Raw genomic sequence first — 13791 nt, 5'->3', positions numbered from 1 at the left:
TAAGTTTATTTATTTATTTTGAGAGAGAGAATGAGCAGGGGAGGGGCAGAGAGAGAAGGAAAGAGAGAGAATCCTAAGCACTATTACTGCGGAGCCTGACGCAGGGCTTGAACTCACATACTGTGAGATCATGACCTGAGCCAAAACCAAGAGTCGGATGCTTAACCGACTAAGCCACCCAGGTGCCCCAAGAATATCTGTTTTTTACCTCCTAATCCTGACATAATTATAATTCTAAAATCTTTGCTAGTAATTTGATGACAAAAAAAGCATCTTGTTTTAATTTTCATTTTTGTGTTAGGTTGAATGCTCTTTTTTTGTATTTATTCCACTGATCATATTTTAAAGAACATGCTAATTAAGCTAAGAAAATATTTTGATGGCAATTTTTTATTAAGGCTCTTCTTAGAACAAGTATATGTGGGGTGTGTGTGTATGTGTGGAGGAGGACCTACATATTTGATTTGCTCAGTCTGGACTCACATTTAAAGGTGTTTATGATAAGAATACCTATTTATTTGTGGAACTCTTGCTCTGTATGATAGATCTGCGGAGCACATCTGCAGTCACATTTTCATCTCACAAGAACTCTGTGGGGGTAGGTACCATTGTTATTCCCATTTTGTAGAAAAATACGGAAGTGCAGGTAGGTTAGGCAGTTGGCCACAATCCCCCAGCTGTTCTCTGGTAGTACTGGGATTTGAACCAGTGCTATTTACCACTGCAGTATACTGCCTCTGTGTCTTGAACTTACTTTGAGAACTTTTTTTTTCCATGAAGAGTGAACCTATATGTGGGTACACATACTGAGTAGATGAAACTATTACTGACAGAGCAGAATGTAGACCTACTTTGTTTTAATTTATTCAACAAATGTCTATTGACAGGGTGCCTACTGATTGCTAGGCATGGGCTATAGGCTCGAGATGTGGAAGTGAAATGCATATTGCCCCTGGCTTTGTAGCACCCACATTTCAGTTGAGGAGACATGTAAGTGTGCATGTTCTGTGCCTTCTGTCACATTTTTGGGATAGTTATGGATCTAAGTCTACCTTTTACTTTGGTATGCTTTCTAAGAGACCTCCTATTTATGGCCTAGAGATTCCACCAAACAGGAGAGCCCCTCTGTTTTTCACTTGCCACTTGGTTATATGTTTTTTACAGTGTGGTATCATGTAGCCCCTGAAGTATTAATAGTAACTCAGACCCATGACTTTCACTTTCTAGATTGCTAGTTCTCCTTAACTGTTTCAGATTACCATTTATAGTCTGTATTTGACCACTGGAGGTTTTTCTCAGTGGTTTTCTGGTTCTGCATGTCAGTCTTTTGGTAGCCCAAGATTAAACTTGGACTTCCCATAGGCTAAACATGTAGTAAAGAACAGGTTGTACCTTCATTTTTAGGAGAAAGAGTTACTTTCTACCAGAAATGTATCTTGAACTGTATCTCAAGATGCGATTGATCCTACTGAGGAAGAAGCCTGAGAAGACTTTTAAACTGCTGAAGCCAAGCCAGGACTTGGTGAGCCCTAGACCATGTTTTGAAGACAAAGGTTTCTCACAGGGAAATGTTCCTGAATACCTTTGCCTTTATCTTTAACTCATAAACCTTTAAGCAGAATCTTAATGCTTAGCAAGCTTAGAGGTTACTAGAATCAAACACTGAGTCTCAACCAAAGTCACAAATCCCTAGTAGTATTATATTTGAGGCACTTTGTGTTTTTTTCTAAAACTATACCAACTTACAGTTTCCTGCTTGACAGTTTCCCTTAATGACAATTAAGGTACTGGCTTGATTTCCAGGTTTCTTCTTTCTTAGTCTTTGACAACATACCAGGTAATTTCTATCATTTAGGTGTTTCATAAGTGGTTTCAAGTGTTATCCACCAAAATCTCTGGTTCCTGTAGGGTTAAGATTCAATTCCATATCGGGAACTTACTAACATTCTGAAATTCTTTGAGTTAGGCATGTACATTCTTACTTTTCCTTCCTTTGAACTTTTTACAAGGAGTCATTCCACAAAACTGTGAGACAATAAACGTGACCAGGTAAGCTGAAACTTTGCAAAGCAATCTAAAATAAATGCAAAATACTACTATTGCTCCACGACCTTTAACATTTTTGTCAAAACATTAAAACTTTTACTGTCAGTAATAACACTAGTAGGAAAGGAAAAAAAGTAATACTTAGTAGACGGTAAATTGAAACATCAAAAACATTGAGAATTAAAGTGTTTCATCAAGAGTAGTTGGAACAGTGCTTGCCTCCTTTTTTTTTTTTTTAACCATTTATTTATTTTATTTTATTTTTTTAATTTGCATCCAAGTTAGCATATAGTGCAACAATGATTTCGGGAGTAGATTCCTTAATGCCCCTTACACATTTAGCCCATCCCCCCTCCCACAACCCCTCCAGTAACCCTCTGTTTGTTCTCCATATTTAAGAGTCTCTTATGTTTTGTCCCCCTCCCTGTTTTTATAGTATTTTTGCTTCCCTTCCCTTATGTTCATCTGTTTTGTATGTTAAAGCCCTCATATGAGTGAAGTCATATGATATTTGTCTGTCTCTGACTATTTTCGCTTAGCATAGTACCCTCTAGTTTCATCCACATAGTTGCAAATGGCAGGATTTCATTCTTTTTGATTGCCGAGTAATACTCCATGGTGTGCGTGTGCGTGTGTGTGTGTGTGTGTGTGTGTGTGTATATGTATGTGTATGTATACACATACACACCACATCTTCTTTATCCATTCATCCATCCGTGGACATTTGGACTTATTACCTCCTTCTTATTATAGAACTTTGAATACAGAGCAGGCATCTTTTTTATGCCTCAGTGAATTGTCGTACTCCTTTTTAAGTTGGGATCAGCTTCCAACATTTTATCCTTTGCATTTACAGGGTTACACAATATCTCCCACAATTTCTTTCACGTGAAGTTTTTTGCCAGAGTCACCGCTCTTGGGACATCTGTGTTCCTTTTGTCACAACCTACTCACTGTCCCCATTTATGCCAATAAGTTCACTTTTACTGAGTTTCTCTGACTGTATATCCAGAGTCCCTTGAATGGCAGTATTCTTGATATTCCCTCATCCAGTTGTTTCTTCTATGATGCCATTTACATTTTATTCGAATTTCACTTCCAACATTACCACTTTATATTTCTTTACTCTTTCATCTTTGTTGCCTGTTTCCTGCTTTGATAATCCATCATAAAGTATCACACTGATTTATTACTGGGGCACAAGGAAGTTACATAACACCTGCTTTGCTGTCTGTGCATGAACTGAATAACAGGTGTTCAGTGAGCAGTCACCAACAGTCTTTGAAAGAAGTGACATGATTGGTCACTGATCATGATACACATCTGATATTAACAGGGTGATTTGTGTACTAAAGAGATAACAGTGAAGTTTGCACTTCATGCAAGTACTCAGTTAATCTATTGTGGTATTGTGATAACTGAAATTTCTACTGTAATTTGGGAGCATTTGTGTTATTTAAACCATGGCAACTGAAATTCATGCATATTGAAACTGAGCCAAGCGAGGACCACTGTAATTTATTTCATATTCATGCATTCTGGGCATCTTTCATGTCCTTTTCTAACTTTCTAGTCCTTGCTCAAAATTACTCCACAAAGGTTTTGGTTACTGCTCAGAGGTATTTGGTTATATGTTCCTGTAGAAGTCATTGTTGCGAAATTCAAGGAAAAAAATTACCACAACAGCTTTGAGATCCTATTAAGACCTTGAATCCAATTTTTAGGACTATTTTATTGACATTGAAAGTAGTTAGACCGTGAACACACCTAAAAAAATAACATAATGGAACAAGGGATTTCTTTGTAGATCAGAAAAATCATTCTGAAGAAGTGAGGATATATACTAATTTGCTCCAGGAAATTTCTATCCAGGAAGGTAAAATATCGGCACAATAAATACGATTACAAAGAATCATTCTGTGCCCTGGTTGATGGATACTATTAATAGGACTTTGTTATTAAGTTTCCTTTGAATTTCATTCACTAATCTTGGACTTAGAGTGCCTTCCCTTGGTCCTTTCCACATAATTATCACACTGTGTTATTAAATGTTTTTATGCCCTGGTTTTATTGTAGGAAGAACTGAACAAAACTGTAGCTTGGCAGTATACTCTTGTAGAAATGTAATTGTTATTCCTTCGACTTTTTACAAATTCAAGCATCCCAGCTTCCTGCATATACTCTGAAGTTATGGCACCATCCATAAGATCAGGGAACATTTGGAACCAAGGAAAGGAAGTTACTGTGTTGGACATCCTCTTCTTTAATCTTCTGTATTCAAAGTACTTTCTGTACAGTGCCTGGGCTTTTTTATTTCTGCGTCCTATAGACCAGGAATGTGATTTTTAGTCAGGATTCATTTTTACCAAATTGTTTCATCAAAGCCAGTTGGATAGTGCATGCAGTTTATTATAAAATCCTTTACTTGCCTTTTGGCAAGTAATCAGTTTATAATGGGTATTCATATTCTGTTTTCTCCAGCACCAGATTCACATAGCCTTTGTTATTTTTTTTATGAGTACGTTAAACATTTGTAAAGTAGTAATTTAATTAAATAATTAAAAATTTGGAAATTGTAATTTTACTTTCAAAGTGATTGGATGTGTTTTATCCTGCATCAAAGACAATATTGATTTGCAGCTGAACAGATACCAAAAAGATCTTACAATTACTCTCCTAAAGTTGTCAGAAAATAATGAAGTCAGACATGTCTCCCTTTATGATTTATTCTTAATCTGGTATGCATTACGTCTCGCTGGTTAGCCTTCTTATCTGACCACTAACTCACTGACCACTCAGTAAAGGAAACATATAAATGTCGTGCCTTTGAGCCGATATCGCATTCATAGATTTGGGAGTTTGTTGGTTGGATAGACTGAGGTCTTTGTAGATCTGTATGGGCATATTGAATCTTGTGTTTGGAATATCATGAAAACTAGGGTGACAGCTTTTATTTGATCTCCAAGTTGATCTGGTAATTTCACTATATTTTATCAACCACAGCCTGCATTTTTTTCTTGTATGTCCTTTCTGTTAGTCACAAGGAGACAAGAAAACCTAAATGGACTATCTATTCATGACATTAGCTGTTGTTTCAGGTGGTTAGAGGGACATGTCATTTTTTTATTCACATTTGAATTTGAAGATTAAATACATAAACGGGTTTTCTTAGGCTAGAGGAGACCCACACCTTTTACTGAACTGGGAAAGAAGGCCAGGGAATAACATTCCATCAGTCGCTTCTCCCTTACCCCTAACACACACATACAGGTGCACACGCATGTACACACACACACACACACACACACACACACACACTAGAATGTAAGGGCTTTGAGGCAGAAGTATTTGGGTTTTTTGTTTAATGCCAGCACTTAGAATAGTGATTATCACATGGTAAGTGCACCATTATTGTTGCATAATTTTCTACTTGTACCTTGATTTCATTGATAGGATTTCAGCTAAGAAAAGGGCTTGCTACATTGTCGGTACATAGTAAATATTTCTAAAACAAACAAATTAATCAGCCTCGCTCATTTCTGAGAAGTAGCTGACTATATTTAATTATTTTATAGAATATGTAAAAGGGGAAAATTTTAGAATTCCTAATTTATTGTCAAAAATATAATAGTTCTCCCCATATATTTGGTACTCCTTTGTCAGGCAGCATTAGGGTTATAAGTTTTTGTTAAAAATACAAATACTGACAACACCAAATGCTTATGAGGATGTAGAGCAGCAGGAACTCTCATACATTGCTAATGGGAATGCAAAATGGTACAGCCACCTTGGAGGACAGTTTGGCAGTTTCTTTAAAATCTGAACATGTTCTTCCCATATAATCTGGCAGTTGTGCTCCTTGATATTTATCCAAGTGGAGTTGGAAACTTACGTCCACACAGAAACTGGCACACAGATATTTATGGCAGCTTTACTGTTCTACAACAGGTGAGTGGATAAACTGTGGTACATCCATACATGGATATTATTCAACAATAAAAAGAAATGAGCTCTCAAGTTACCATGAAAAGACATGGGGGATACTTAAATACATATTACTAAGTGAAGTCAATCTGAAAAGGCTGCATACTTTATGATACCAATTATAAGACACTCTGAAAGAGCCACAATTGTGGATATAATAAAAAGATGAGTGATTGCCAGGGAAGGGGCTAGGGATGGAGGAGAAATGCATAGGCCAGAGCACAGGATTTTTAGGGCAGTGAAGTTACTCTGTACGATATAATGATGGATAGGTGTCATTATACATTTCTATAAACTCAAGAACATACAACAAGAGTGAACCCCTACGGTAAACTAGGGACTTTGGATGATTAGGATGTGTCAACATAGGTTTATCCTTTGTAGAAAATTTACCATTTTGATGATACATTTGTTGATATGATACAATGTTGATAATGGGGAAGGTCACTCGTGTTTAGGGGTAGGGTATATATGGGAATTCTCTGTACCTTCCTTTCATTTTGTTGTAAACCTAAAACTATACTAAAAAAATAAAGTCTTAAAACATAAGGAGTGTTATTGTCTTATTTTATTTTTTGTATTGATTTCAGTACTTTTAGCTGAGGAGAATCTTTTAACACGTGCTGATTTTTAAAATTACATAGATTTTAAAAATCTATGCTAAACAACCAGGAAGTTTGATAAGAGCCTGCAGTTAAGGTCAGAAGAATGAAACTGGACCACTTCCTCACACCATACACAAAAATAAATTCAAAATGGATGAAAGACCTAAGTGTGAGCCAGGAAACCATCAAAATCCTAAAGGAGAAAACAGGCAACAATATCTTTGACCTTGGCCGTAGCATCTTACTGGACACATCTTTGGAGGCAAGGGAAACAAAAGCAAACATGAACTATTGAGACTTCAAGATAAAAAGCTTCTGCACAGCAAAGGAAACAATCAACAAAACTCAAAGGCACTCTGTGGAATGGGAGAAGACATTTGCAAACAGCATAGCTGATAAAGGGTTAGTATCCAAAATTTACAAAGAACTTATCCAATGAACACCCAAAAAACAAATTATCCAATTAAGAAATGGGCAGAAGACCTCAAAAGACATTTTTCCAAAGAAGACATCCAGATGGCTAACAGACACATGAAAAGATGCTCAATATTGCTCATCACCAGGGATCTACAAATCAAAACCACAATGAAATAGCACCTGACACTTGTCAGAATGGCTAAAATTAGCACAGGAAACAACAGATGTTGGCAAGGATGCAGAGAAAGCAGAACCCTCTTAAACTGTTGGTGGGAATGCAAACTGGTGCAGCCACTCTGGAAAACAGTATGGAGTTTCCTCAGAAAGTTAAAGATAGAGCTACCCTACAGCCCAGCAATTGCCCTATTAGGTATTTAACCAAAAGATACAAAAATACAGATTCAAAGGGACACTTGCACCCCAGTGTTTATAGAAGCACTATCAACAATCGCCAAACTATGGAAAGAGCCCAAATGTCCATTGACCAATGAATGGATAAAGAGGATGTGGGATACACACAGACACACACACACACTGGAATATTACTCAGCCATCAAAAGGAATGAAATCTTGCCATTTACAAGAATGTGGATGGCGCTAGAGTGTATTAACACTAAGTGAAAGTCATCAGAGAAAGACAAATACCATATGATTTTACTTGTATGTGGGATTTAAAAAACAAGACAGCACGTGGGAAGGGAAAAAAAGAGGGAAACAAGCCGTAAGAGACTCTTTACTGTAGAGAACAAACTGAGGATTGATGGAGGGAGGTGGGCAGGGGGATGGGCTATAAATGGGCAAGGGGGCATTAAGGAGGATACTTGTGGTGAGCATTAGGTGTTGTAAGTGAAGAATAACTAAATTCTACTTTTGAAACCAATATTACACTATTGGCTAACTAGAATTGAAATAAAAATTTGAAACAAAATTGTCAGAATATTAAAAGAAAATAAAGTCTATTAGATTTGAATTACAAAAAAAGGCACATTGTATCATTTTTATCATAATGCTAAGTGGGAAATTACTTGAATTTATTTTCTTTGATACATTTAAAGTTTTTATAGGTTTGATAAATAAGAGTAATTATACTTAATAAAGGGCCAGAAAAAATCACCAATAAAAGATCCTTGAGATTATTGGATTCTCTGACATCTATATCAGATTCCTGACTTTTTAGCTACACTGAAAACTTTGACAGCTGACTTAGCAACAAGGTGCTTTCTCCATACTTGCTGTAGGACCTGCATATGCACCATCGTGAGCAAGAAAATGAGTCAAAGAATTTGTTTTTATAGGTTCACTAAAGGTATATAGAGATGAACTCCTTCATTGCCTGTGGTTACATAAGTAGACTCCACTGATATTTTTGATAGAAATGGCTACTTAATTTAAGGAAGAAGATAGTATCCTTGAAAATAAGTAGTAGTTGAACTAATTAACAGGAACAACAGCTATCTGGAACATGTAGTGCATTTATATGCAAAGGTTTGAAAAGTGGTGGTTTATTTTTTGTGACTATTGTTGGCATTATTTTTCTCCTAAAGCTCTTCTGAGTCTGAAAAGGTGGAATTTTATATGAGGTTCACACTCTTATTTTTGTTAAGAATGATATGTCTGCCTCTTTGCATGAATTTGTACTGTACTCCGCGGTGAATTCTTGCTACGTGATCTTAGTAACTCTTTTATGTGTTGAATTAAACCAGAGTCTCATAAATGTTTGATTGATTGTGAGGTACGTTTGAAACACAACTTCTATTTTCTAACCCTTTTGCAGAACTTTCAGGCTCTATTTAGATAACAGTATGCATGGGATTAAATCAGAAATCTGACATATGTCTAGAGAAAGTTTTTTTTTTTTAAACCATATTTGTGCCTTTTGTGACCTATACATGGAATTTCATCCTAAACAGTGTTTGAGCCTAGAAAATAGGGAAGATGTGAACACTGGTGCCCTGTAATAAGTCAGGAACATGATTGAATCATAGTCACGTAAGTTTCAAGGCTGGATGAGTCAAATGAAATCTTGGGTAACTTGCCATACTGATTCTCTTTTCTGATGAACGTGGATTTGATTACTCAGCTTCAGGACTGGTTATTGCTTAGCCTTCCATCTCCCCCTGAAGAGAATAAAGTTGAGGTTACAATCTAAAGTATGATTACAACCTAAAATAGGTAGGGAGTTAAAAAATCTTCAGGTGCCTGCATTGTATCTTAACATCTTAACCATAGATTATAATGGAATCCTAGGTTATAATACCTTATACATAGATTTTGTTATGGTCATTTAAGGGTTTATTTGTTGTTTTTAAAATTATATTTAATTATAAATAAACATTTATAATTAATAATGTATAAATATATATATTTATAGTTTGTCATTTTAGTTGAAGCAGATTAAATGCTAAATATAACATTTAAAAAATCTTCACCTCAGTTCAGTCACCCATTGATTAATGGCATGGAAAATATTGTGTGTATGAAACACAGCAGAATTTCTGTCATACACTCTGCTACTCAGCCTCCTTTTAGGTTACTTTAACAACTTTCTTGGTGAAAAATTAATATTAGCCAAAACAGAACCCAAAAGATGAATATATAGCAAAAGAAATACAGTTAACTCTTGAACAACATGGGTTTGAACTCTGTGGGTCCACTTATATGTGGATTTTTTATGGTCCAATGCTATATATATATATATATATATTCCCTTCCTTATGATTTTCTTAATATTTCCTTTTCTGTAGCTTACTTTCTTATAATTCAGGACATGATACACCTAACATACAAAATATGTATTAATCGCCTGTTTATGTTATTAGTGAGGCTTCTAGTCAACAATAGGCTATTAGTGGTGAAGTTTTGGGGGAGTCAAAAGTTTTATACTTGGATTTTGGACTGCAGATGGTGAGGGAGGTCAGTGCTCCCAACACCTGTGTTGTTTCAGGGGGCAACTCTAATATTTTTAGGCTTATCCATTATATTCTTTCAAGGAAGCTATTAGATACTTGACAATAGAGCTAGCACCAAAAACAGGAACACATATGATGAGTGCTATTGAGTATTCGTAGTTTATTTTTATACAATTATTTTAATTGAACAATGTAAACATGTTTTACCCTCAGGATACCAAAAGGGTCTGATGTGTCTAGTGTTTATTCTGCTTTTTCAAAACAATCTAGAATTCCAAATGCTTTCCTAATTTTATATTTTACTAAGTAGCCAGTTATTTCTCATCAGTGTATGTACAGTGTATGTATATCAATTGTAAACCTGAGGCAGTTTTGTTCCTCAGGGGACATTTGACAATGTCTGGAGACATTTCTGATTGACACAACTGGGGGGCCATTCATGGCATAGAGTGTGTAGAAGCCAGGGATACTAAACATTGTATAATACACGGAACAGAGTTATCTGGCCCAAAGTGTTAATAATGCCTTAATTTAGAAAGCCTGATGTATATACCTTCATTCTTTAAATATAGGGGAATAAAGCATCACCTTTAAATTTAGTACCCATATTTATACTGCCATGACAATAATTTAGATAATGACTTATGAAAAAGATTTGAGGTAGCTTCGCATGATAGGAGGGAGTTGTTCCTCAAAGATTATTCAGTTACAGTAAGTTACAGTTTATCTCTGCATTTCATATGTTACAGAAATGGCTTTACTTTTTGTGATTGGGTTCATGTAATTCTTTGTGTTTTTTTTTTTTTTTTTAAGCGCTTAAATATAAATCCAGTCTCATGAAGGAGAAAACCATTCTTTTATTTGTTGGTGGACTAGTGCTCACTATAGCTGTCATTGTTGGAGCCATTCTTTTTGTCCCAGGTAAGATACACAGTTATATGAGTGAGGCAGGATTGATGGAAATGAGGACCGGGGGGCGGGGGGGGGGGGTGCTCATAGGGCTGTTGTAACACATTACCACAAAGAGGGTGTCTTAAAAGTGTAGAAATTTTCTCACAGTTCTGGAGGCCATAAAGCTGTACTAAAGATGTCCTCAACACCATAATCCCTCCTGAGGCTCTTGGGGAGAAACCATTCTTTGCCTCTTCTGGCTTCTGATGTTTGCTGGCACTCTGTAGCTCCTTGGCTTATGGCACCATAATTTCCATTGCTGCCGCAGTAGTGTCTTTGTCAAATCTCTCTCTGCCTGTCTTACAGAGACACTTGTCATTACATTTAGGGCCCACCTGGATAATCCAGGATAAACTCCTTTCAGGATCCTTAACTGAATCATCCTTTGCTATATAATGTAATATTCTTTTGCCATAGAAGTTAATATTCACAGGCTCCAGGGATTTGGAGGTGGATGTATCTTTAGGGCCATCATTCACCCCACTGCAGAGGCAGACTTCATTTGCCAAGACCTGGAAATGGGGATGGGTGTAGGAAACGATTCTATCTGAAACCACTTGTTTTTGGAAGATGGGAGTGGAAGGGGGAAGAAAGGGAGTGCAGCACGTGGAAAGATGGCAGATATGAGCTGGGACCCACAGTGCAGACTGGAGGGATCTGTCATGGCTTTGGAGCTAGATACAGTACAGTGTACTGTTTAGGAACATAAATTTGGCAGCTCTGTTTGCCTCTGGAGTTAGGACACCGGGAGGACGAGAAGAGTTGAGAAGATAACTTGAAAGAACAACTGTTTTGACTTTGGGACAGATTGAACACAGCAAGTAAAGGGAATAGTAAGAGGGACTCCCAAGTTTCTCACTGGGATTCTGTGGGTAGTTGAGGCAAAGCCAAGTCAAGGTTTCCACATGTTGAGACTTAGATGTTGACATTTAGTAGATGTTTTAAGTTTGGTCTTAATAAAAAAATAGTTGTGGGGTGCCTGGGTGGCTCAGTCGGTTGAGCGCCTGACTTCAGCTCAGGTCATGATCTCACGTTTTGTGAGTTCAAGCCCTGCGTTGGGCTCTGTGCTGACAGCTCAGAGCCTGCAGCCTGCTTTGGATTCTGTGTGTCTCTCTCTCTCTCTGCCCTTACCCTGCTCACGCTCTGTCTCTCTCTATCTCAAAAATAAATAAAACATTAAAAAATAAAATTAAAAAATAGTTGTTTTGTGTGAAATTTTGGGAGAAATATATTTTTGAACCTTTTGCAGTTTGTAAGAGTAGTATTGAGATTAATACACTTAGTAACTTTGAGTACTTTAACTTCCTGTAAAGTAGGAAGTACACAGGATAATATTTTTAATGTTATTTTTATTAACAGGTGAATATTCAACAAAGAATTCTTGTGGACTTGGTTTAATTGTGGTTCCTACAGTGATTTTAATATTACTTCAGTACTGTGTGTTTATGATAGGTAAGTATGTGTTATAGCATGACTTTGTCTACCTTTTTCTTTTTGAAAACATTTTTGGTTAAAATATTTCTTGTATGATTTTCTTTTTTTCTTTTTTTCACAACTTAATAAAAGTCGGCTTATGTTCTTAGTAACACTTTCCCTGTGTGGATTAATTTTAAGGTTAGCTTAGGTTTTCAGGGCATTCTATTATTTAATAAAAAGTAATTTTCATATATATTTGATGCTAGCCAGTGGATTTTTAAAATTATGTTATATAATTTCTTAATGATTATCTTCATATTTTTATTTCAGTTTTTTCAAGTTATAAGTAGACATTAAACATGCCCTTTCTCTTTTGCTAAGCCTGTCTTAAAAAATAGTTCTACAAATTAGGGTTATCAATTATAAATAGAAATATATCTTTTTTAGTTATTGGCAAATCTCAACATTGTAGTTTTAAAAGATGATGCAGGTATCCAGATTGTAATTGGTATAATCTTCACTGCATTTTTGGAGTCAATCACTAACATATTTTTGTTATTATTACAGTCTGTTTTTTCCTATTTGCACATTTAACTCGGTCTTTGAGCTTATCTCTGGCTTGGTGTACATTGGAAAGTTATTAATTTGTTATAAAATCACGGATCTAGGCACACGAGACAGAGGTTATGATGTTTACAGCAGCATGTTTTGCATAATGGTTCTCTTTGCTAGAGTAATTTTATGTGCATGTGGTGAAGTCACGCATAATAGCCATTCATACTGTAAAATGCACAAATGTGGTAAAAGCAGCATTGTTCTAAGGTTTGGGGTAAAAAGCACCAGTCCAGCTCAGCTCACTGTGAAAATAAAAGACTGCTGAACGTGTGACTCTGGAACAGACTACTTGTGTGAAAAGGCAAAATTTAGATCGTTGGGAAAGAATCGAGCATCTCATAAGGAAATCCCGAGTCAGTCTATGGTCACTGGATATTATTTTTGATTGCACAAAATACAAGTCGGTATGATTGCTTCTTAAATGCTCTCAACCCACTTTTTCTTTCTTCAGGTGTTTGGATGTCTTCCTTCACCATCGCCATATTGATCCTTCAGGTACTGGGCTATGTGCTCTCTGTGGTTGGACTAAGCCTCTGTGTCTCAGGTAAGGGTTACGTTCTTCTCTCATCCCAGTTTTTCTTACTACAGATTTCTCTTGGACAGAGCTCTTCTTCCTCCTCTCCTTCTTCTTCTTTATCCATTCATCCATTCCCCTATTGAAGGACATCCTGCTGCTTTCAGTTTTTGATGATTAAGAATAAAGCTACTATAAACATCCATGTGCGTGTTTTTGTGTGGACATAAGTTTTCAACTCCATTTAAGTAAATACCAAGGAGTGTGATTCCTGGGTTGTTATGTTAAGAACATATTTAGCTTGTAACGAATTGCCAACCTATCTTACAAAGTG

At 36.3% G+C, this 13791-nt stretch overlaps 1 protein-coding gene across 9 annotated transcripts in view; it reads left to right on the top strand.

The window, feature by feature from the left end:
* The window catches only part of CD47 (CD47 molecule), a 51115-nt gene that overhangs the window by 25837 nt on the left and 11487 nt on the right, over positions 1 to 13791 (top strand). For all 9 annotated transcript variants that reach the window (XR_006718307.1, XR_006718308.1, XR_006718306.1 and 6 more), the window contains 3 exons: positions 10775 to 10882; positions 12272 to 12364; positions 13395 to 13487. Coding sequence is in view for 6 of the 9 variants with exons in the window: in XM_045501918.1 (XP_045357874.1) it covers positions 10775 to 10882; positions 12272 to 12364; positions 13395 to 13487 (294 nt within the window). In the remaining 3 variants the exon portion in view is untranslated. The remainder of the gene's footprint in view (positions 1 to 10774; positions 10883 to 12271; positions 12365 to 13394; positions 13488 to 13791) is intronic.

The sequence above is a fragment of the Leopardus geoffroyi genome, chromosome C2 (assembly GCF_018350155.1).
Source record: "Leopardus geoffroyi isolate Oge1 chromosome C2, O.geoffroyi_Oge1_pat1.0, whole genome shotgun sequence".
NCBI classification, from domain to species: Eukaryota; Metazoa; Chordata; class Mammalia; order Carnivora; family Felidae; genus Leopardus; species Leopardus geoffroyi.
The sequence above is the reverse complement of the archived record's forward strand: the minus strand, read 5'-3'. Positions and strand labels throughout refer to the sequence as shown.